This window comes from Scatophagus argus, chromosome 16 (assembly GCF_020382885.2).
Source record: "Scatophagus argus isolate fScaArg1 chromosome 16, fScaArg1.pri, whole genome shotgun sequence".
Classification (NCBI taxonomy): Eukaryota; Metazoa; Chordata; class Actinopteri; family Scatophagidae; genus Scatophagus; species Scatophagus argus.
Genome location: NC_058508.1, coordinates 13099368 through 13124862, shown reverse-complemented (window position 1 = coordinate 13124862; position 25495 = coordinate 13099368). Strand labels below are relative to the sequence as shown.

General features: G+C 43.6%; 2 protein-coding genes across 4 annotated transcripts in view; one reads left to right on the top strand and one right to left on the bottom strand.

Moving 5' to 3' along the window:
* LOC124072958 (mitochondrial import inner membrane translocase subunit tim16) overlaps positions 1-25495 on the top strand; it is a 106453-nt gene that overhangs the window by 50954 nt on the left and 30004 nt on the right. The window lies entirely within an intron of this gene.
* On the bottom strand, positions 1319-25055 carry vasnb (vasorin b). 2 transcript variants are annotated; one of them, XM_046414773.1, is made up of 3 exons: positions 24676-25055; positions 17355-17416; positions 1319-4618 (listed from the first exon to the last, which is right to left on the bottom strand). In XM_046414773.1, the coding sequence occupies exon 3, from the start codon at positions 4609-4611 to the stop codon at positions 2530-2532; it is 2082 nt and encodes a 693-aa protein (XP_046270729.1). In that variant the 5' UTR covers positions 4612-4618; positions 17355-17416; positions 24676-25055; the 3' UTR covers positions 1319-2529. The 2 variants fall into 2 exon arrangements, with proteins under 2 accessions (XP_046270729.1, XP_046270730.1); XM_046414774.1 differs by lacking the exon at positions 24676-25055 and having other exon boundaries at positions 17355-22077.

Sequence of the window (25495 nt, the reverse complement as noted above, 5' to 3'; positions counted from 1 at the left end):
CTTAGACTAGTGAGTCACCACAGTGGTTAATTTTACTTACAACCTTCACCTGACTGTTTTCAATCAGAATCTTTATTTCCATTTTGCCTGCAGCTCACTGCTGGTAAGGAAGAATTCCAAAACCTCTTAGCCACTGAAAGCTTAAACATTCTTGTAAAACATTTTGGGTGGTGGTGCACTGTTTACAACAGCAAAGACAGTCTAGTACGTTGATATAACACTTGCATATTCATCTCAGAAATCATCTAAGAGGCCTGGATGATTTTACAGCTTTTGGCCATACTAGCCATACATCTGTCTGAGAGGCTGACATGCGCTCACATTTATGTCCATGCTGATACTTTATGTAGCACTAATGAAAGTAATTTGCCTAAATACATACACAAGCACAAGTATACACAGACACATGGACTACTGTGTGGGTGATTGTAATATCCAGCATAATTATCCCATGACTGTTGTTCCCTTCTCTTTCTCTTTCCTGGACTCTTGTGATCTTTCCCCACCCCTTATTGAGTGATGCCTTAAAAGAGAGGGAAGTTAATGACAACCACAACCCCCCACACCCCACACCTTTCCACATCCCATCCACCCACCCTTGCTTGTCAATCTAATCCTTCCTCTTACAAGCAAAAGGCAGAAACTACAGAAAAGACAACTTGTAATATTTTTTGGATATTCATTTAATGATATCACTTTTCTGTTTGTACAAATATGTTCACAGAATTAAAAAAAAAACAGCAATGAATGACAATGACAAGCTTCCCAAAATAAACAGGGAAATATTAACAATCACACTGAAAATACTTTTGGTTATCTTCAATGTATTCTATTTTACAGACAAAATTTCCAGTTGCATCACTTGCTTGATTGGTTTTTTTGATGGGTTTTCAAGGCATTCTGTGAGCATCAGACTGTTTATTGTGCGCTGGGAATACTGTAGGAACATTTACAGACATTCACAGATGTGTCTTTGGTGTGTTTCACTTTAGGTGAAGTTGTTTGTGGCTTAATGTACTCCTAGGCATGCAGGCACAAAGGTGGGGGTAACTGATAGTAACTTGATGTCTGCAGGTCTTTGCACATGACAGAACATGTTCTTGCATTATCACTGAAGTTGACAGACAGACAGTACACGCATGCACACACATTGACAGACAGCTTACATTGAGTCCTTCTTTTCCCTATATTCACAGATTTTGTCTCCAATAATAACCTTACAATGGATCTCCTGCTTTGCAAATTTTGTTGTCCTCTGCACAACAGTATTACACTGTGAAGTTTGCTGTGCCATGCATCTGGCCTTTCCATAGTCTAGTTAGATGCAAATGAGCAAAACTGGGACCCTTCTTGCCAAAGAGAAATCGTGCTAATTTTACTCAAGGGAAACACAATACACAACCACTGTTTGCTTTGCTTGTTGTGGGCCAGGCCTGTTGTATGTGAGTTGTGGTTGAGAGATTAAACAGAGTTTCCCTTGCAGGGAATATAATAATAAATAAAGCCTGTGAAGTGAAGTTCTCTTTTCCTGTGGTATAGTTATGAGAGTGCTTGCCATAATTAAAGCAAGCTCTAAACTCTAAACCCAGTGCAGCATTGAAACAGAAGGGGTTCAGTCAATTGCTTCCCTCTGTACCTTTTGTAATCCTGCTTACCTTCTCCTTTTGTGACGATAAAGCACGCTTAGGGCTTCAGAATCGAGAACAGGGATTTATTCTTGAGCCTGTCCAGACTCACATCTACTTAGACTGTCTGACATTCTGGGGGCAAAGCCCTTTGATTGACTTTGCTGGTGCCCAACAAGTTTTAATCTTCAAAGATTTTACTCTGCTGTTTTGTCTGTTAGTCACAAGGGGATGGGGTGCGGAGGGTATAGAGGGCTGTTAACAGTCACAATGTTGCACAATAAAAAATAACTAAGACACAGGTATAAAAAACATACAAAAAATATGAGAGTTTTAGAGCCACATAAAGCAATACGAGCATCAGCTATTTTCTCAGCACGACTTCATTCGGTGTTTTAATGGTCATTCACAGCAAGCACTGATCCCTTTGGACTAGTACCAAGGAGTTGGGCTGTTGTGATGGGGAAAAGGCAGCACAACCCCAAATCAGTGCACTCTCCTTCCAGAACAGATAATGGAGGGCATGAGGTCGCTATGTCCTTTTACCCCCGGCTTGAGCTAATGACAACTCACCATCAGTCCCAGCAACACAGCATGGGAGCTGAAATGCGATTGAAGAAATATAACTGAAGCAGGATGTAGCATGTAAATACAACAGAGGCACTTTCAATGCTTTTTTTAAAGTCCAAACAAATGTTTTTGAACATGTTTAATGTCTGCTTAGACACATGGAGGGCATTGAGTTAAATATATGTACAGTTTCCCCTTTGCTGGTTGGCTGGCTGTTAATGTGTCCTCCTTTTTCACAACAGCAGTTGCTGCTCTCTGTATTTCACCAGTGAGATGAAAAATAGAGGTGAAGAATTAAAATCTTCTTTTAGGTTTGAGTAGTCACAGACAGGTGTCAAAAGTAAGAAGGCTTATGTGAAGATGTATTGTTATTTGATGTGCAGTGATCCTGTAGTAGCAACACCTCACATTCCAGATTGCTATTCTGAACAGCAGGTTCAGGGATCATAAGTTGGGGCTGTTTTTGAGGCAGTGCCCCATTGTCCAAACCAGCTTTAACTCCATCCAACTCTAGCTGAGAGGGCTCACAGTCTAGGTCCAGGTGGCCCTTGGTTCTCTTCCTGCGAAGATAGCATACCACTCCCACTGCTATTGCTATCAGTACCAGCAGTAGCAAGATGGCAATTGCAGGCACCAGCACAGTGGTCAACCTTTGGTCATCAAACTGTGCACCATGGACCCTGATGCTTTCAGCGACTGTTTGGGCCTCAGTACAGACACGGTCTATGCCACTAGGCGCTCCTAGCGGACTGGCACACACAGTGTAAGTGGAGTTGGGCTTCAGGCCTCTGAGTCTATACTCTGGAAAGGATGCTGGCAGGTTGAGTTGAATTGGCCTGCGGTCTGGCCCAGAGAGATTACGATAGGTTAGGCGGATTCCCCGGATGTAAGGCCGCATTTGAATGTAGCGGTGGAGATCCAACAGGATTGAGGTTGCAGTTGCTTGATGTGAGCTGATGTCTGGAGCATCTACAATGGCAGTTGCCATAGGGACTTCAGCTTCAGGTGGTGAAGGCGGGTGATGAGTTTGGATTTCACAATACATGCCGGAGGTGCCTTGTGGACAGGTACACTCTACCTGACCATGCTCGTCCAAACGGCAAGTGCCGCCATTCAGACAGGTTTGAGAGGGGCAGAAATGCTGCTCCTTGTCTGAATCCATGCTGCTGCTGCTGGGAGATGCAGGGACAGGAGGCAGGGGAGAGTCATCAACTTTGTCAATTGGGTTGTCACTGGCCTTGGGGACTGGAATAGCCCTAGTAGTACTTGGGATGGTTGTGACAGGAACTGGCAGGGTTGTAGTAGTTTTGATAGTACTAGTGGTGACTGTAGTTGTGGTAGGACAGCCAAAATCCCTGTGCTCCAATCTTTCCAGTACCTTTCCAGCATTGATAGGAGGGAAATGACAGCGGGTCTCCTCTGTTCTCTCCAGCGTTATGCTCTGGGCTCTCAGCCATCTTGGGAACCACGCTAAGGTACAGAGGCAATTGAAGGGGTTCTCTGCTACTGTGAGCTTTCTTAGGTGGGGTAAGAGCTGGGAGAACTCTTCAGGAAGGCCCTGCAGACTGAGGCTGCTAATGTCTAACTCTTGCAGGTCTCCAAGGTTCTGAAGGTCCTGAATCTTTAGAGGACCAATTGGGTTCCCAGCCAGGCTAAGGTGAATCAGCCCCGAGGTCTCCTTGAGGACTGAGGGGAAGGACTCAAGTTGGTTTCCAGAGATGTCCAGTTCATGGAGGTTCTTTAGACTGCCTATGAGCTCTTTATTCAGGCTGGTGAGCCCCACACTGCCCAATTTAAGTGATTCCAGATTTGGGGTCTGGAGGTCTGAAGGGCCCAAGGTGGGTAGGGCATTAAAGCGAAGGTCCAGTAGCAGGAGTTCGGGCATTCTGAGAGCAGGCAAGGACGTCAACTGGTTGCCCTGTAGTTTGAGTTCCAGCAGGTGCTCCAAACCATTAAAGGCTGCAGGGTGAATTGTTTCAATATTATTACTATACAAATAAAGGCGTTCAAGCAGTGCCATACCCTGGAAACATTCCTCTGAAATGTGGGTGATCTGGTTGGATGACAAGTCCAGGTTTCTCAGAGAGGTCAAATGTTCAAACACCCTTTCAGGAAGTTCAGTCAGTTTGTTTTGACTGAGGTCCAGCATTTCCAGGTTCTCCATACCATCAAAGTCCTCACTTGTCAAGCCCTCAATGCCATTGGAAAAGAGGAAGAGGCTTTTTGTGGATGGGGGCACTCCTTTGGGAATGGTAGAGGAGCGTCTCAGGAAACAAAAAATGGATTCTGGTGTGGAACAGGTGCAGTCCTTTGGGCAGTCGCTGGACAAGATGCCATCAGGAAAGATGAGGAAGAGCAGAAAGGGCATCAGTGGAGTGAGAAAGACCTTCATGGTGTAGACTCTCTCTCTCTCCATGCTCAACCTAAAATAAAAGAACATATAAGCATTAAGTTATTTGCATAGTCATTCAGACAAATATGCAGCAAGAGCTGACAGACTGTAATGTGCAATGGTAGTACACATAATACCGCTGCCCTGTGTCATTTGTATGATTCATGTTTGAATTTAGGAGAATTCAGCTGCTGCACCAAGAAATGTGTGACAAATAAAGCACAATGCTGAATTTCTTTTACAAAGCATATTTGCACCCTATATTGACTTGTTTCCAAATCAGCCTAGGTCAGCAATTGATTTACTGTGTGCTTCTTTAATGTGCTTCATAGATTGAAATTACTATCAAATGTTAAACTATGCATAGTCCATGATCAAAGGCCTTTTGACGCAATGTCTCTCAAACAATAGGTCTGTAGCCATGACCTCAGCCTTCAGAGGTTTTCTGCTCAGGTATAAGTTGACATAGTGGCATCTTGCCACCCTTTTCTGTCTGTAGGAGCTGCCTCATTCTTTCTGCAACGATCCGTGAAATAGATAGTACTGTGGAACGACAAAACCATTGTTTTCTCCTCTAGTAATGCCACAGCTGGCTGCATGCGAGTGCACATGTGTACTCTATAGTCTGACATATGCTATGAACAAATCCAACTTGTTTTCTTACTGAGATGATGTCTCAAAGCACAGAGTGACTTTGCACACTTTCTGTCTCAAAGACTCACTGAAACAGTGAAAACCTTCACATACATCCTCTGAATGAGTCACCATAAACACTGCGCTTCAGTTTCATATAACCATACCATAGCAACTTTGTGTGGCTTCATGTCAGCCATGCTGTATGTGGCCACACATCTGTAGATGATTTACTCTGTGGCAATCTTAACTTGCAAAGCAGCTTTAGTGATAGCCCTGGGCTGCGTCCCTGACTATAGACGTAATATAAATAACACACACTTGACTGATGGCCGGTGCTTTTTGCTAGACAAGTGCCTCTAAAACTGTAAAAGGATGAAATATAAAGACACCAACAAGCGTAAATCATCAGCAAGATAACATACTGTGATTTAAGCCCATTTCACCAGAGACCAAGCCTTACAAAACAAACAGCCCAACAGAATCAACAGAGTACTTGAAAAGAAAAAGAAGGAAAGGATGATGGAAAGGAGAAAAGAATGATGGAAGATGAAGAAACCAGTTGCTGACAAGAGTCTGTATAGTTGATCATCCTCTCCTAGTGAGTGAGATGACCTTGGGGGGGTGAGACAACATCTCTCTCTGTTGAAAATTCTCTTCCTTAGACAGATTTCTGTCTTCTCTTCTTATTTTTCATGAGTCAGTAAAAACCTTTTGTCCTTAAACTGTAGCCTGATTTATACAAATACACTCAAAACACCCTGGTGTCCTGTAGTTACAATTGTTCATTTGATGATTCAGGGTGAGGATAGTGAGTCGTTGATATGGTCAGCTTGAATGTTTCAGGGAACCTATTTTAGGGCCTTAAATGGTGCAGTTGTTGACATCTGTGTAGCCTAAATACCTGAATGAAAAGCCAAGTATGTGTGACTTACAGTTCAACACCGATGGAGTGCACACACACACACACACACACAGAACATTGTGTTCTCACACTGCTTTCCTAGAATTGTGGCCTGTTACACCAGAAATGTCAACATGATTTGGACATCTCATCATTTCTATCTCAGAACTACGTTCTTTTTCTTCTGGAGTGACAGCATCAATATAAATTTCTTGTAAACTATACACAGTGTTGTCAATTAGATATACAGACATTGAAACCTGATTGACAACCTGGAGAAGCAGAAGTTACTCACTTAAAATGTTTTCCCACTGATATCAGAATCAGAGTGGGTTGTGGTCAATGTTTTCCCATGTAGGGAAATAAATGCGCGTAATTTAAGAGCTGATGAGGAAAGAAAATAATTCAATGTTGCTTAGTTTTGTTACATTTACTCACAGATGTAAATGCCACCGAAATCTAGTGTTGCGGAGTATCAGAGCTGCTGCCAACTTAAATAATTCATCATTTTTCCAAAGTCATTTACTTCTCTGTCCTTTCACTTTGTTTAATGAAACATTCTCTTTACATAAAAATAAACGCCTCCGATGTCAGAACTTGGAGAGGAGATCAAGGGTTTTGGGGGGGGTTCACTAGGGAGGTGGAGGAAGGTCCAGTATCATCTCATCAGACCACAGCTATGGCATTTATTTTCCTTCTCTTTCAGCATACTTTTCTTTCCGCTCCTCCTTGAAATTGCAGCCTTGTTGGAAAGATTCCCTGATTTTTTTCTTTTCCTACTCCAGTGTATAAACTAAAAGCAATCATGGCATTCACTCGAACCACACTGCCAACATCCGGATAGTGCTTTCAGACATGGCAGAGATGTTACTATCTGCATCCAGATGCCAACAAAATGACCCTATTGAAATCTTTTGGCTTGATTGAACAAAGAAACTAATTAGTTTTCAGTGTCAGCACCTGCTAGCGGCACAGAAAACTACCTAAACTTTGGCATCCATGCAGAAAAATTGGACGCACTTAGTATTGTAACCATTTATGGAAAAAGAATAACATCTGATGGCGGTGGTTTGCTGTTGGCTATAGCTAAATGGGCAACGGAGGTGAAAGGTTGCAGTTATCCCATAATTTACACACAGTGCCTGGGGAATTCACTTTAACAGGTGAGTAATTACTTGTACAGAGTTCTAAAAATGTTGGGGCCGTGCCTCAGTGGCTGGGGAGAAGTAAGAATGTTTTATTTGCTCCTGTTGGAAATAAAAGTTGAAACTGTAGTAATCGATAATAACTGGAGTCATAACATCACAGGATGGCCAGAGTTTTTAAAATAGTCACAGAAAAAAGGCTAGTTTCAGTGCTTGGTTCAGACTTACTCAGACTTACTTTCAGCACAGGGTACGACATACTGATCTGTGCCAAGGTGGTGTACACACATACTTTATGTTAAAGAACAAACACTGTATGTACTTTACTGTTTGTGTGAGAGATGTATCATATGTGTCTGAAGTTGTCCAAAAATCCAGTGTCATTCCTTCCAGAGATGCAGAGATTGACTTGTGCCTTATATCAGGGCCAGAGAGGCATATAAGGGTCCAGCACCAGAACATACAACAACATCAAGGAAGCTATGAGAGGAGAGCAAAGTATGCAGATAAAACTGACAGTATTTTTCTTAGAAACTGAACGTGGTGATTTCACCGAAGCTCCCTGGGGCAGATTGTTTATTTGAGTGTGCCTCATTCCAAGCTGGGCCAGGCACATCTGATAACCGACAGTGGAGGAGAAACTGTGGGTGGAGGTGGATTGAGGGTGGGGGTGGGAGCTCACTCAGTGAATGCTGCTAGACCACAGATAAATCATACAGTAGCTTGATAGGCTAGATTTTCCTCTTTTATTTCTTTTTGGATACGAGTGACTTGTACAGGTCTTATCAGTGAGATAAGATATGGTGTAAGTTTGGCGTCACTACTGTATAGATCCAGCTTAAACCACAGAGCTGAGTGACTCTGTGTGGTTGTTTGGCTTTGCCTCAAGTGTTTTGAAGTGAATACAGGTGGAGGGCCCAAAGAAAGGCAGGAGAAAGACAGGCTTGTCATCTTGAACGAGGAGCAATGTCCATTCCCCTTGTGCCTTTCTCCTCCTCCTCCTCTCTGGAGTTGTAGTTTCCGTTTCTCTCGCCTGCTGGCTTGTTGAGACAGGCAGCAGCTGAATTTCAAAGAGTGAGCTTGTCTGTCTCATTGGCTTGCCATTATAAATTAGCAGGCAGTCTTTCTGGGTTTATAAACAGACAGTAGACTGGATGATTGGTGGTGCTGCTTCTGGCAGTGGAGTTCAAACATCTTTGTGACCCGATTTGTTACATATTGATTGTTCCTTCATCTGCCTTGTTAAAACATGTCGATGAATCTGCGATATCACCCAAGGGCAAAAAACAGGAAGGGGTCATTTTTTTTTAGGAAATCAATCATGCTAATGTCTAACCAGTCAGCCCCTTAAAAAGAAAAATTAAAGAGACAATAAGAAGAGAAAAATGGAAAAAAAGAATTTTCCCCTTGCCTCAGCCCACTTTTTAAGCCACTTCTTCTCTCTTTTCAAGATGCAGAGGAAAAGAAAACACATGCAGGGGAACAGTGGAGACAAAGCAGGTTTCTGTCAGCAAGGGCACTGGGGGGATAAGACCTGGCTTTGGGAGGGTGAAGTGGGCTTCAGCAATTAAATCCCAGCGGGCCAAGCGTCAGGAGTCCTTATCTTCAGAGCTGAAGGCCAACACTGAGGAGGCAATGAAGGGTACGAGAGGGGGTAGAAAACTGTGGTGTGTGTATGTGCACAGAGGAGTCGTAAGTCATTGTGCACTTGCATATTACAACTGGGCAGGTCTTGGACTATGGGGGGTGCAAACTACAGAGAGTGCATACTCCCATTAAAGAGGCCCCCTTCCCTTCAGGAGCTTCATCTATTAAAGGAACAATGCTTGTTGCACTTGCAATAGAGTGTGATATAGAGTGTTGTGGGTCAGTTCACTGAGGCACACTACTAAGACATACTATAGCAGATTCTTGTGTAGATTTACTACTAGTAGCACAGGAACATGAATTCACATTGGTTGTAAATGATAATGCTGGCACTCAGAGAAATGCTGGTGATGAAGGCGTCTGACCCCCACACTTTCCCATGTCCCCCTTTTACCCCCTCTCTGTTTTTGCCCTTTTTCAATCCCTGACCCCATGAGAAGGACACACATCCAAACACTCCCGATTTTCATCCCTTTCTACTGTCAGTCTTTGCCACAGCTGGATCCTGTTACCCACAATCCAGTGGGGATATCCGTCAACATGACAAAGGGGTAAAGAGAGAATTGTGAAGGGGAAACAAGTGCTGTGTGGAATATCTGAGGTTCCAACAATTCCTTAAGAAGTAGCACAGGAGAGAAAAGAACGTGTTTGTGCAGACAGAAACATGCAGCACAACTATGAGTTTGAAAATGTCAGCTATGTTGATGTGAGTCTTGTGGTACACACGTCATGCTGTGAAGGCTTTTTCTTATTGTTTCTGGCATGAGCTCATACATCTGTAATGTAGTGCTTTATGGCTGGATGTGCCTCTTAAAGAATTTATATTAGACAGGCAAACTGACTGTATGGATCAAAAGGGATGGGATGTTTGGAGACGGAAATGTGAGGAGCAAGAGAGCAACACTTTACTGTTGATCCTCGTCCAATTAGAGGCTCTCATACCTGATACTTCCTATTTATTTATACTGATAATAAGTCTGATCACACAAAAGCTAATGGCTGTTAAGGTAAGCTGCATCTGTCAGTCTTAGAACTTAGATATTCTGTGGCTATGGTGCTCAAATTTGCCAAACAACAGATTGGGTGTCTGCAGATCAAGGCTCAGCTGCATGAAACATACGCGATACCAGTAGTAGTGGCTAAAGAGAGACGATGGTCCTAAATGCTAACACTGCACTTCCATCAAGGTCAATCAAGCAGGCAGAACTCAATTCAAACACAGGCAGGGGAGAGGAGGACATGTGGTATCAAAGAAGATTATAGTTCTACTATGTCTGTCACTGCCGATACTCTTCTTGGAGCCACAATATCATTACTATGCTTTGTAGTGGTTTGAAGGGGGATTGTGGGCAGTAGTAGTGTTGCAATGTGCTGCACAAACAAAGCTTTTCAACTGATTTCAGCCTGACCGCAGGGAAAGACCCCGTAATAGTCACATCTATTGTGCATCAGCTCTGCCAGTGCTGACTGATGTCAAAGGGTTGTTATTTTAATTAACACAACCACCACAGCAGACTGTTTCCTGTCGCGCTGCAGACTTAAGTTCACTTTTCTTATACTTCTTTAATCCTACACTTTTTGCTTCTTACATGGTGCACATCTAAATGAATTGCACCTTGTTATTGGTGAGAAAGGCTGCCTTTTTCATCTTAGGATTTATGGTTTTGACCAGGCCTGCTTATACAGACAGTGGGCAGTGTTACCATTAGAGCCTGCAGCTGGAGCACTTGAAAGAGAGCATAATATACACTCCAGTATAGGGGTGAATGGGAGGGTAGTGTAATGGTAAAACACACAAAACCAGTCAATATTTGCAGCACTGTGGTGTTAAAATATTAACAGAGAGATTAAGAGAGGTGGAAAAAAAAGAAACCTGAAAACCGAATGATCACTGCAGACAGCATCAGCGCAAAGCACGACAAATCCAGTGAGGCAGAGGGTGACTCCTTTAGGTCAGAGGTCAGACTCTAGATTAGTGTTTCCACTGGTGCTCAGTATTCTGTGTCCTCTGTTGCAACAGACAACACAAATAACAGGCCCTTTTTGACTCTTTCACACACCCAGCTCCAGTTACACACACGTACACCTGAAGATCACTGGTCCCCGTCGCCACAACAGGTGCTTTCTCCGCTCCTCCAGGGCAACGTGAAACTCAAAACCTCTGGAGTGTGTCTAAGTAAATGATGCAACCAGTGCCTGAGCCGGGCGTCTGCTGCTCAGAGGAGACAGCAGGCGAGAGGGGAGCGGAAGCAGAGCCGAGGTGGGCGGCCGGGCAGCCAAACTAGACCAGAACTGGAACTCAGCAACAGCATGTCTGCAGTCTGCCTCCTCTGAGGTTTAGAGCACAGAGGTCAGGCCATACGACTTCCAAAAAGGAAACGTGGACCATTTCCTTTGTTTTACTGCTGGAGGATATGACGGATCGTGCTGTAAATGCTGGACTTGATTTTGTTTTGATAAAGGCACACATGAGGGGGAGACACAGGACGCACCAGCTGAGGAAGACTGTGTCTTCTTCTCTCCTGTTACACTCACAGTGTGCTCTTGTTTTGCCCAGCGAGTGATGTCTCAACACTGACACGCATCTTTCATCAGTGCACCCTACTCTGTGACCTCTCAGAACAGATAGTCCTTGAGGTCACAGTCGCATTTCTTTTGTAGGCACAAACACAAAAGCATCTGTCTGAGATCTTACCCACAGGACTCTCACATTACACAGACGCAAAGGATTTCGGTGCACCACCTGACAACCTGGGCTTTCATCTGTGTTCTTATTTGTTTGCAGTGTTTGCTCCTACAGTCTTTTGTCTTGTGTAAAAATCAGTCAGGTGTTCAGGCCGCCTCTCTTATCCTGCTTGCTCTGACGATGACCTAAACAATGCAACCCTTCTACTCTGCCAAGTGTATCTTTGACCTGGTTTGAATCAGTCACAGCTAAGTGGCGTAGAAACACAAACAATGCTTCTCTGCCTTACTTACTCTCTGTCTCTTACTCGATCTCTCGCTCTCGTTCTCTGGTTATCTTTTATTTTCTCTCAGATACAACAGCAGGCTCCACCATTGCAGCAGTCACGGTTGAGTCCAAATGGCTTACATCACAGAGAAACAGTGAACGGACAGCAACAACAGCGAACTCGTCTCAGGCAGCGTTTCAAAAAGACTCCTTGTGACACACTCTTCCTAAACACCTGAGAGAACGTGGCCTCGAGTAGGGACAGAGAAATGTTTGTGTTGCGTGTGCGCTCGAGGTTAGAAGTAGCTGGATGGACCTGTTTTATCAGTCAGCCACAAGCCTGGTGTAATGTGCACACTCCGACACTCTGCCTCCCCGTCTGACATTCAACCAACCCTGCCAGAATCAGCCACAAATAAAAGTTCTCTAAGGCTTAGAAGACCACGTAAACAGAGTCGTAATTACTGACTGGCTTTTTTCTTATTCTCTTTGTATAAAAGATCAAGAAACAGACCACACTGGATGTTGACAGTGTTTTTACCTTTGTCCTTTGTTGCGACAGCACTATGTAATAGTTCAATTTGGAGCTCAGCTAAATCAGAGGGTGTGTGTGAGTCAGGCAGCAGACAGGCACACCGACTGGCAGGCTGACTATGCATGTTTGACAAACAGTGTCACACGTACTCAATGAGGAAACGTTCGCAAACCATCCGTCTGCACGTCTGCTCATCTGGATCGTCTTTCATCTTAATCTTTTGAACATACTGTAACTCCTTAGTGACTGCAGTCTGACTGCATTTCTTCCTGAGCTCTGACATTAAACATGCATACACACACCCACGCCTACAGTCACACTGCACAGCAGCGCTAAAATGCGACTCTCTTCTTTGGCACAGGGCGCAAATATTTCTAAAATCTTTGGCTTGTTGTTCTGCCGTCCACCTTTGCTCCTCCGCTACCTCTTTCCTCCCCCTCAGATTCGTGCATTTAGCTGGCAAGAGTATAGCTTGAATCTGATGGAGGCACATTTCCTCCACCTGCCACAACAGCCCTGCAGCAGTGTGTGACAACTGCATAGCTGTCAGTGTTCACTAGATCTTGTGAGCCCTGAAGGTTAAAGTAATGAGTTGGCAAACAGAAACTAGGAGCATTGCTAGCGCTGACAGGTGAACAGCTACTTGTTTATCATGTTAAAATGTAATTGAGCATAGAAACTTGTGGACTTGGAAAGGACAAACTTGTTTTGGTATTTGTTGGTCAACAGTCAGCCATGTGACACTGAGCAGAGAAAGAAAGAATTAAAGATATTTTTTATCTAACTTTGCATCTTTACTTTGTGTGAGGTTTAGTTGATGTCAACAAGGATAAAAGATGGGAAAGATGGGGGAGGTAAGGGGAGAGAGCAAATGATCCAATGGAAAATAGAGTGATTTACTGGTTGTTGTTCCTTATTTCTCCTGATAAGTTTTTGTTAGTCCCTGTTGTCACGGTTTGGGTATGGTTTGAAATTAAGATCTCATCCATATTCAGTTGTCAGTAGCATTATGTGTGGCACAAGTGGAACTTTCCTCATTTGTTTGCTCCACCACGACCATCTTTTTAAGGCAGGCATGGTGCTGTCCTACCTGTTTTTCAACCCCACACCCCCTCATTTTGTAAGAGTTACCGTTTGTGATTTTTCTAGTCATTCCACCCTGCAGGCTTTTTTCCTCTGATAAAAAAAAAAAAACCCACCTCAGACATGTGCCACGCACGCAAGATAAATATCAAATGGAGATCGCTGGTGCTGATTAGGATGTCACAAAGGAATTTATTGTGAAACTATAGCTGATGTTGGGGAAGCGGGCTTGCAAACCAGCAGCCAGGCAGCACAGCTCCCCCGCCCCAACACTGACTCCATGCCCTCGGATGCCCTGCATTTAACTCCTGCACCAAAACTTGTTTATTACATTATTATTACCACAGTGTATTTTATTAATGATTCAAATTGGATTCTTAGACACACATCTGACATTAATTAATTAATTGTCTTATCCACTTTTCCCTTGCTGGAGTTACTTCTTCTATAATTTCAAGCTGAATTCAATTCTCGGCATAGTGACAGGATCCCGTGAGCCATCAGCAATCTTTAATTAGTCCATTGATTAGCACATTGAATTGCACACTAAACTGAACAGGTGAGCCCTCCCATCTTATCTTAGCGAGTGTAAAGACATCACTCAGCAACAGCCTATAAAGACATCAACATTGACCCCCAACTCTACAATTTGCCTGCAGCAGGTGCGCACTACCAGATGAGTCCTCAAATCCATCAAAAGCAAGGCAGGAAAGAAGAATGTGGGAGGAGGGTAGTGACAAAAGAGAAGAAATAAACAAGTGAGCCGCCTGTAACCTCCTTTTCCCTTCAGCTTGTCAGTACACACAGCAGATTGCATAAATCTGCTGAATGCAGCCATCCAGCGAACTGCCTGAAGGAATTCACGGTGTCTGTCTTTAAAAGACAGTCAAAATCAATACAATATGAGCTCCTTCTCATTTCCAAAGTATTTAGCGTCGTGATCGGCTTATGTAAGTCTGGATCTGCCCAGCAAAGCTGTTCCATTAAAAACAAATTTTACCTCAGGTCAATCGTGTCCATTCACTCCATATGGTGCTCCTTTTTAAAGGACAGTATCACCGTTTTTCCCAAGTTTTAGCTTTTTGACAGTAGATTATGCTTAATTTATATTTTTGCTGCTTTAGACTTTTGGAAATAGCTTTTATTTATTTTTATTTACAGTTGCAGGCAGCCTTTGCTTCTATTTCTTTCTACACAACATCAAACAGCAGACTTGTTAAACTTCCTCCAGTTGTGTAATCCATCACACAGAACACGCTTGGATAAACATTTGTTATCGTAACTGTAATGCAGGTTAAGTTCTGCGCTGGGTTTCGTCACGGCAGTAGTTTAACTCGGACTCAAATCAATGCAGACATGATGTTTTGAACTCAGTCTACTTGTCAGTAGATTTTTCATACTGTAAGGAAACCCTCGGACGCCTGGAATGGTAGAAAAAAACATTCAGATTTTAAAAGCAAAGCACAGTTTGCAGAAAAATTAACTGCGATGTGACGTTTGTGTGATTTGTACTGAACGGGACACAACACAAACCACTGGAAGGGTCCTTTAAAGGGGCCTTTGCCCCCGACGTCTGCTCATTAAAGATCATCCCTTGGTGTGGTTACAAGGAAGCCGAGTCCACATGTTTTTATGCCTGTGTCCCATTGGTTAGTCACATATTATACAGAAAGACGATCTGACTGACTGCCACACAGGGAGGGAGTGAATGAATGATGCTTTGTTAATGTAGCAGTACACAGCAAGCTGTTACACACGGTTTGTTTGCGCTCACATCCATTCGTACACGTCATTAAGTGAGTGAGTAAGCCGGATTCCTGAGCTGACCTATAACACACTGAACAATGCGTACCTGTGTGTGCGCTCTAATGTCATTGATTAGAAGAATATCATAGAGAACCCTTGTTTGCCCTCTGGTGTTTGCTTTCAAGTAGTTAACTGATGATTAAACACATTTTCCACAGTATCAGAGTGTTAGTGAGAGGGGGAGGTCGCGTTGATGTTGTTTTCCACCTTTTGGTGTAGAAGTGCGTACACGTGCGGTAACATTCATGGGAAACGCAGACATCGGACTGCCAAACATTTGGCTTTTACTCAGAGCCTCAACACATCACACACTCGTGTTTTACCACATATTCAAATACATAAATTCGTTGTCATCAGCACTAAGGAAAAGGCAGGTAAAACACACGAGATATCAGAACATGCTGTATTTCCTTATAGTGTGTACAAGCTTTGATGTAAAAACTCAAGCAGGAAGGGAGCCAGTGTGTGTGTTGACACTGAAGCATTGCCTGCATGGCAAATAACTGACAGCGAGCAAGCAGACACACCATGCATGAATTCCTCAACCTGTGGAATTTGTGAATGTGTTATGGCCAAAAGTCAACCCAAGAAGAACAACTCGGCACCACTGCCGCCTTCTCTCAGCCTCTTTTGTTTTCCCCCGAGGAGGACTGGGCTGCTCAGAGAGACGTGGAGGAGCGCTAAGGCTGCAATTAGCAAGAGTAGCGGTGTGCGTCCGGAGGCCTGAGGCTACCGCCTTGTCCTGTGCGTGTGTGTGTGTATGTGTGTGTGTGTTTACAAGCTCCCTGTCACAGCTCATTGATAACTAGCACAACACAGGAATGAGGCAGGACACAGGGCGAGTGGTCAGGAGGGGTGTGTAAAGTAAAACAGACAATCAGAGCGACGGTTGTCGCCAGTGACGCAATGACAGACGTTGACCATCCCAGCACATTCAGGTGGATTATCACTTTTGGTTGTATTTTTCATTAAAAGTCAGGTGAAAACTGAACTTTAAAGATACCATTTACAACAGAACCTCCCCTGAGCTTTGTCACAAGAGGACTTAATTAGTACTTGCAGTGACTTCTGGAAAACCTGTATGTAATTCTTGTTATTGCCATTAAATTCCACAAAAAAAAAGTTTGTTCCTCTCTCAGTACGTTGACATTCCTGCACTGTATGCAACTTGCCAGCTCTGAGCCTACTGCCTCCTACTTAAGGACGGGTTCTAATTATAGTTAAAAACAAAAGCTCAGTAATTTCCTAAAACATCTGGGCACTGTTGCTTTTAGCAAATGTTACTGACAAAAGAGGACATTATGCTTGTGTGTGGGGACTATTTTCAGCTGAAAATTAATACATGGCAGAAAGTTGTTGTGTGTTTTATTGACTCAAAATAAACTACGGAGTTCAAGTTCATCCTACTACTGTAGCAGGCTCAAATCATTGCTGACAATAAGATAAATATTGTTTATTTTAAATCTGTCGGTGCATCAAATCAGATTAAAATGATCTGCTTCTTTCATAAAATTAAAAAAAATTCTACATATTTTTCTGTACATATACTGAGAAGTACACATTCAACCCACTTTTGCCAATAACTTCCACCATTCTGTCTGTAACTCTACACAGTATCTCACTGTATCTATTAAATGCAGTGTGTGTGTGTGTGTGTGTGTGTGTGTGTGTGTGTGTGTGTGTGTGTGTGTTAATAGAGCTGCTCTTGTTCTCTTGCCAGTCTTGTTAAGAGGCTCAGAGTTGATTGAAAGGACCCTATTGAGGAAGCAGGGTGTTACGGTTAACACAATAACGACCGCCAAAAGCGTGTGGTTTGGGTTTCTGGATGCAAATATTCAAAGGAGTCCATTATTATGACGCGTGTCAAAAATACAACACTGCTGATGTAATTTATCTTGCACTAAACAACAGTCTATTTTTTCTTATTGTGATGAAAGACTCTTCCCGATGTTAACAGCATGTTTGTATTATAGTCATGGGGCACATCTGATTCATAATGACACAGATTGCTAATAAAACTGTCAGATTTGATTTCAAGCTCAGCTTTCATGCTTCACTCACCCAGTGAAGAAGCTTCCTCCTTTACTCCCGCTCCACTCTTCTTGGTTTCAGGTCTTCCCTCCCTGGAAATAAAATAACAGTTGTACCCATGAGCCAAATATGTTGCAATGTTTTTACTCTTCTACCCACTTATTTGAATTCCACCCCTCTGTCTTGCACTGTTAATGGCCAGCAAGCAAAACAGGAAGTTTTTCTTTTTTTTTTTTTTTCCTGTTAATTGGTCGGATTCCAGCTGTGTGCAGGAGCGTGCTGAGCACCGACGGGCCGTGTGGCAGCACAAGAGAATGACAGAGCGGGAGAGGAAAAATGCTGGCCAACCACTCTCCACTCTGTCAGCTTCTTGTCCTGTGGTATCTATCCATCAGCCGTGGCCCGAGATCTGTGTGTGTGTGTGTCTCGAGTGTTGACTAAAGCTCTCCCGTGCTTTACTGAACCCTTGTATGTTGTACCGTGTTTACAGAATGGTTTCTGACAAAACTGAATTTCACCCTCCTAAGATGTTGAGTGAGGTGTTGTCTCGAGAGGGTATCAAAAGTGATGCACACTGATATTTCCAACAGAGACTATTTCAAAGCAGATGTAAAGTATTTACACAGATTTCCAATGCTTTTCCTCAGTTAGTGTTTTTATCAGCTGTGTGTGTGTGTTTTGCATGTTTTAGACTAGCTGACCACCTTTATTCTTACATGAGTCGCCCGGGTCAAAATTGACCACACTTTTTAAAAATTAGCGTCTTATAATCCCTGACCACAGAATGATTTGTACGTGTCTTTGAGTGTTAGTCGCGTTGTATAAATACTGCATTGACTGGCATCGAATGGTATATTTGAGCGTGATTATGAGATCATAATTACGAGCCGGTTTTCGGGAAAACCCACACACACAAAGTGACCCCTTGATAGACGTTTTATTAGTGGGAGCCTTTTTGCCAAGGGCAGCTCGTAAATTTCTTTCTAATAGTACACTTTTTTTTTATTTTCATTTAATTGGTTGAAGGCGCAGTAATAATCAGTTTCTAAACTGATAATTATCTGAGTTGTGTTTCTTTTTTGTGCAGCACGGGCAAACTGTTGATATACCAGACTGACTCTTCCGGCATGCTTCTGCTAAGCAGTGTTTTTATTGTTTCATATACCTGAGCTCTGAGTCAACCAGTCTGTGGAGGCGCAAAACAGAGTGACTGAGTCACATGCCAAAACTGCTTGTGTAACACCTGAAACCTAACTTGACTTAGCAGTTACCATCGCAGAGTGGTCCTGCAGCACACGCTCTCTTCCACATATAGTTCTGTGTTTACATCTGAAAATAGTTGAGGGCTCGGTTTGGCTCACTGACCTGCCGTGAGGCCTTTGCTGCACTCTGCATCTGTGCGTTTATTTGTCTGTGGGAGTGTTTCGCACTGCTGCACAGAGGATTTTGTGCATGTTTTGGTGTGAGCCCAGTACACATTTTCTGGGTTAGTTACATACATTTCTCAGATTTGTGCAGGTAAACTCAGCGATGCGTGTTTTCGGGTGATGGAGACTGACCACCTTGTGCGTGTAACTAGTAAAAGCAAAAGCTCTGGTGCGCTGACCCCGCCGCCGTCAGTTTCCAGAGGTCACCGTGTCTCCCTCTCAGAAAATCCCTGGACAGCACTGTGAATATTTAGCTTTTCAAAGTGGAACTCGGCACTCAAAATAGATGCAAATCATCCTCGACGTGAATGACTGTAGAGCTTTTTAAGAAATGAGAAAACTGTCTACAACAATATTCCCGTCTTGCTTTGCCTTAATAGCTCAGACTGCCTCTGCCACATCTTCCCTTGAGACATTTGGTCTTTAATTTGTGCAGACTGCACTCTGCCAAATCATTGGTAGTATCTTTTAACCTGCCAATACCTCTTATTTTCCTCTCTCTTCACCATTATTGGTTTACTTTCATATTTATTCTCTTCTGAAGGAGCTATTTTTGCTGTTCCCTCTTTCCCCTTTTTCTTTTTTTTAGAGGACTGATACTTTTCAGCCTTTCTGTCCACTATAATTTTCTTTCTTCCTCTGTGTTCATCTGTTAAACATAAATATCGCCTCACCCTCTCTTTCTCCTTTTCTCTCTTTCTCTGCGTGTCACTCCCTTTCTCTTTCCCCATCTGGTTTAATCTCTCCCAAAGCAGAACAAAGCTGAGCAGCCTGCCGTTAATGTTAGAAGCACTTTGTAGTGGCATCATCTAAAGCTGGTAACAATTTGTCGAAATTATAGCTCAAAACATGAGTCCAAACCCCTAAACCTGCAATCCAGGATGGGTGGGATAAACAGGGAAAAAGCTTCATGTTTTGCTGTAGGTGTGTTGCCTCGCTTGACATTTACACTGTGCTTCTCCCACATTGAATACGTACACCAGTGACAAGCTGTGACTCGTGGCACTGTCACAACCGCTCGGCTGTTGACTGATTTACATTAGGGCTGATACCCAGTGGCATTCGATTATACACATGCAGGCGTTTGCACGTATACATGCACAGATTTTCACTCTCTAGTGCCGCCTCTCTCACAGCGTGGACGGCAGCAGATAAAAAACACTGTTTGTGTCCATGACTGTGACAGAAATAGACGTTAAGAGAAAGGGGGACAGGAGAGCCCCGACGTCGACTGATGTAACGCGCCAGAGAGGCTCTGCGTGTATGTGTCGGCTTGTACAGAGTGTGTGTGTGGACGTGACCACTGTCTGTGACAGACGAGGTCTCGGACACTCGGTGACCTGATGGCAAGCGGACACACATTAACCCACAGGTACACACACCTCGCAAAATTTACTCTGCCATCTTATCACTCAATCCATATTCAGTAAAACCTTTAGAGTTAATGTTCATCTGAGTGGTTTAATATTTGACCTTCACCTCAAAGTGAGATCTGACTTCCCCACTTCTGAGTTTTTCAAACAGTATAGGGGTGTGTGTGTGTGTGTGCGCGCGCACACGTCCTTGCTTTCTTCTTGCCCAACAAGATCTGGTTCAAGGCTCATTTCCTAATTACAGTACTGACCGGAGGTAATTATAACCTTAGATTAAGAGCTGTTTCTCTTTTTTTTTTATGGACTCACTGAAATGCAGCAATTTGTGGTGGCTTTCTGGGGTGAGCATCCTCCCTCTCATCCTCTCTCCTCGCTCATTCTCCATCTGTCTCTCCCTCCGCTCTCTGAATACTTCACTGGAGCTGATCTAAGAATATTATTTGGGGGGGGGGGCTTGTTTCTGTCAGGTTTTCATATAATGTAGTAGTTTCTGTCGCGCCATCTTTGTCAGAGGGTCGTCCGCTTTAGAAGTCAGACAAGCCAGTAAAAATCTTACAACAGTGTGTGTGAGTGTGTGTGTGCCTGTGGACAATGAGGACAGCAGTTATTTGGGGTTTGAGCTCAAGCTGGGGCACTCCAAAGCCCTCAGATCCCTTCGCATGTGTGTGTATATTTATGCAAGGTTTTGAAGTGGTTCTTCTGAACGCATCATTTGGCTGCATCAGCAAGCTCTTCTTCAATTTAGCTTGGCAGGCGTACGGGCTGGGGTTTGCCTCCACATACCGCTGGGTCAGCATTGATGTGTGTGAGGCCGAGGCCTTTGAAGCCAGGGGTTTTATTTAAGATGCCTTTTCGTTAGGGCTGCTGCTGCTTTTGGTTGTCAACAAGGGAACAACCCCCCCCTGATGCGCAGCACCTGAGGAGGCGCAGGCACACTAAAGCCTTTAATTCTGACCGAGGAGGAATTTGTACATCTTGGTTTCCCACTCACACAGACTCCTTGCAGCCTTCACTTTCACATGTCCTCGAGAATAAACAAACAAACAAACAGACACACACACACACAGATAAATTCACAGTTATTCCAGCTTTCTGCCCTGTCGACTCCCCTGTCTCTGCCTGCTGTGTGAGTGCCCACTCTCCTGCCTCCGCCTCCCCTTCTCCTCCCTTCCCCAGGCCTCCTCGCCTCAGCACCTGACTTTTAACCCTCTAATCCCTCTGATGCAGAGGGTAAGATACGACAGGCACTGTCTCTAATTGGTGTAAAACGGTGCGCTGCAGATACAAGGCACGATGTGAAAATGCTCTCAGGCAGTTTGAAGAAAGACGAAAGAGCGACAGCCTTTGGTGTAAAATGTTTTCTTAGTGGGTAAAATTTACAAGCTCCTTTGAGATGTCCAGCAGGTCTTTTGAGTTATTTTACCGACAAATGAAAGAACACAACTATCCAATAATCCAGATTTAGACATCAGTGCTCTTTTCCACTCAAGCTCTTTGGCACAGATAATGAAATGCCAGCCTTGATTTTGTGAAAAAAAAAATGGCAAAAGTACAATCTGACACAATGTTGGCAACCAGATCCTTGATGGGTTTTGACATCACTGTCAGAGTGGTGTCACAGCAGGCCTGTGCTTAATTGTTTAAATTGGGCTTTATGACAGAGTGCTCCTTTGCCTTAGTCATGCTTCCTGTCCGCAGACCGACATTTAAGGGCAAAAAAATGTCACGTGGGGCAGAGATAATCCACCCGGTGTGCATATGTGCGTCTCTCACTTAATGGTCACACCAGCATGCACAGTCGCCCGTTTTATCATCACCATATGTGATGCAGCTTACAACCCAAATTCCAGCAAGGCTGCAGTTTATCATGTCCCTTCAACTTCACTGTTTTTTGTAAATATGAGCTTATTCTGAATTTGAGACCAGCAACACATTTCAAACAATTTGGGAAAGAAGCAACAAAAGACGAGGGGGGTACAAAAAAAAAAACACCTGTTTGGAACATTCCACAGGTAAACAGGTACATGAATCAGAAGTGACAGGGTTAGGATTGGATATGAGAGAGGCATCCTCTGAAGGCATTCAAAAGCAAAATTGGTTCGAGGGTTATAATATTTTGAAAAGCTGTGACTATACTTTAACATCGCCTGTGAGGAGATTCAGTAAAAACCTTCTCTGCATCCTCACAGACATGATTTTCTATGCAGATTTGTTTCAGCCTCGCTCTCGGCAGTAAAAAGTGCGTCAGGGTCAACTAGCATCTAACAGTCTGCTGTGTGGCGAGTGAAATGCCGGAACAGAAAGCAGTATTGTACAGCTCCACATATAGGAATAACTATCTTGGCACAGCAGCCTTCTTGTACTGTAAGTGTTACAATCTGTACAGCCTGAAAGTTCTCCACATTAGGGATGGATAATTGGCCTCCTGTTGCTGCTCTGCTGCGTCTGGTAGCCTAATATAAACCAATTACCACCATTATATACTGTCAGTGACACAGTAGCTTCTCCTTTAGCGTAATGACAGCCTGGGAGGAAACACATGGCGAGGAAACAAGCAATACAACGGTTGTAGGGGTTAATAGCGGGGGCCATTGGAGTAGTTTACATCGCCTGTTTTGCCCCCAGGATAGATTAGGCGATTTTCTGTGCCTGTTTGTGGGGGCAGTGTTAAAGATGTTAATCTGACTGAAAGCTGGTTGGAGGCTGGAGTCAGAAGACCGTTCTTACATGAATTGAGCTCCTCAGGCGAAGGCATATGGAGAATATTTGAACCCGGTTTTATTTTTGATCACTGATTGATGCATTGTATCTTAGGGATTCTGGCTCTCTCTGAGAAGCTTCAAGTTATCTGCCACAAGACAAATATTATGTTCTAAATTGCTTATTGTTTCTGTGGTTTAGCAATAGAGTCCAAAAACTTACGTAATTGAAAGGTGAATACTGAGTTTAAAAAAAAAAATTATCTCAGAGGATCAAAGTTTCTTTTGACCCAAAGATAAGATGGTATTATCAGGAGAAAAGAGATGCCATTACTTGTGTTGGTACCATTTTGGAACAGAGATAAGTCTAAACATGTTGAGTCATGTGGCTTTATTGGATGTTAGTTTATTGGTGGAGTGGGTCACTCAGAGATTTAGTCTTTCAGGAATTTGACTTCATCATTCATTACTCCGCTGCATCCCTGCTGAAGGAATCTGCACGTTACTTTCCTCACATCAGAGCCAGACTTTCATTCATACATCTCACCCCTGCGACGCCTAAAGCTAAAAACCAAATGACTGAGTTGTAAAACTTGGGATGCGGCTTTGGAACTTTTCCACACTTCATAGTATCATGTTTTATTTAGTATAATAACAATGAGGACATTTCGTATGTTTTTTGTTTTTTTTCCATAACAGTAGCCGCACCAATCGTGACTGAAACTTTGCCACCAGTACTGCATGACATAAGAGATTTTCTCAAGACTTCTTCTTCTAGTTCTAAGCATACAAACATATAAATCATTGATAGTCTGGCTTGGCACTGGCACTTTGCCTTCGCCCAACTTCGTCCTAACTTCTACAACTTTCCAGACCCTTGAGAGGAAAATATAAAGCAGCACTCGGGAGCTGTGATCTTACAGTGTGCTGCAGTAATGATTTGGTGATGTCACCCTGGGTAATATCGCCCTCCACTTGTCTCAGTTATGATACAGTAATGAGAAGGTTGGATGGCATTATCTTAACACCTCCGCCAATTCAACGCTTGTGTCGTATTGAACTTTTATGCTGTGGGACGTCCTCCCCCCTGGACCCGCCTTGTGGGTCCAGAAACAGCTGTCCTCTGCGGTGAGCACGGCTCGGTGCGGTCTAGACGCTCGGCCCGGCCCCTGCGTGCTGCACGGCGTCCTGCGGTCCAACGCCAGCCCGCCTCATTACCGCCCCGAGGCGCACACGCTCGCGCGTCACGCATTTCCAAAATACAGACGAATTGTTGTTTTGTCGCCGGTGTTTGAAGCATTAGAGGCGCCTTCATCACCTATAAAACCTGTTACATCCAACAAGTCACTGGAGCGTTCATGGTGGCTTAACTCCTTACAGCGAAGAACTGTGCTATTCTTTGTGTATTTTTACAGCGATAATGTACACATTGCTTGTCTTATTGTTACAGCAACACACTGCACGTTGAAAGCATAACTTGTTTTATATTCTAATCAATTTTCTGCTGAGCAGAACATGAGCACGGTGAGTTTCTGAATTATTCTAGTGAGTTTTCGTGAGGGGAGTTGTCATTCAGGATTTACAAACACCCAGTGGTCTTTGGTGGCTTATGTTTGAATTTAGACTTAAACTCGATGAAGACTTCGGGTTTTGTTCTGAGTAGAAATGAATTCTGTTCATTGGCGCAGCTACTCTTTTAAAATGTTGCTTAAATTAAACCTCCCAGCCGAATTTGTCGACATATCGCTGTTCACGCGTCCTCACGCACTTCATGATCCTCTCCCAAGCGCTGGAACCCAAAAAGCATGAAATGTTTGTCCTTACTTTATCAGTCAAATCAGGAAACTCTTACCCCGAACTTCGAAGAAGTGAAGTTGTGAGCGCAGTCGCGCTTCAGTCCTTATCCAAACGCAGCAGTTCACCGATATAACTCCAGACGTTGTAGTTTTCCGTGTGTGCGCTCTCTCTCTCTCTCTCTCTCTCTAAAAACAAACTTTCTTTGAACGTACTAAACTCATTAACAAATAGTCTTCATCATATTCTTAGATAGGTACACTGACCTCCACGTCAAGGAATGCGCTCAAGTGCTGACTCCCTAGACAGAAAGCGCTTTATTGGTGAGCACAGAGGAGAGTTCAAGCGGAGGAGTGGGAGGGGCGAGGCGCACCGCACCGCACCGCACCGCACCGCAGCAGAGCGCGCTCCTGCACGGACTGTTGGCAGCAAACAACTCACCTTGCAGCTTGGCTGAGTGCTAAGGAGAGAAATTCCAGCCTCTTGTCACCTCTGTATCTTAATGCCTACCTGCACGGCCTGTTTTAAGCCAAGAGACAGCACTGGTTTTTATTGTTCGGAGAGGTTGGTCACATGTCATCTGACTTTTTTTTTTTTTTTTTTAGAATTACTAAAATTACTTTAGCATTTTCGGCTCCATTGCAGGGAGTTGCAGCATTATTCTCACAGGGACTTTGTCAAGACTAATGTTGGGACCTGATCAAATCAAACCAGTTGATTCCATGAACTAAAATACATGATCTAGAAAAGATTTGTGGTAATATTTATGATTAAAGCAAAAGAAAAAAAAAGTCAAGAAAGTTTCCCCCGTTTATGTTAATCTATCAGTTTAGTTACAATTTGTTCACACACTGTCTGTTGCCTGTACAGTGTAGGTG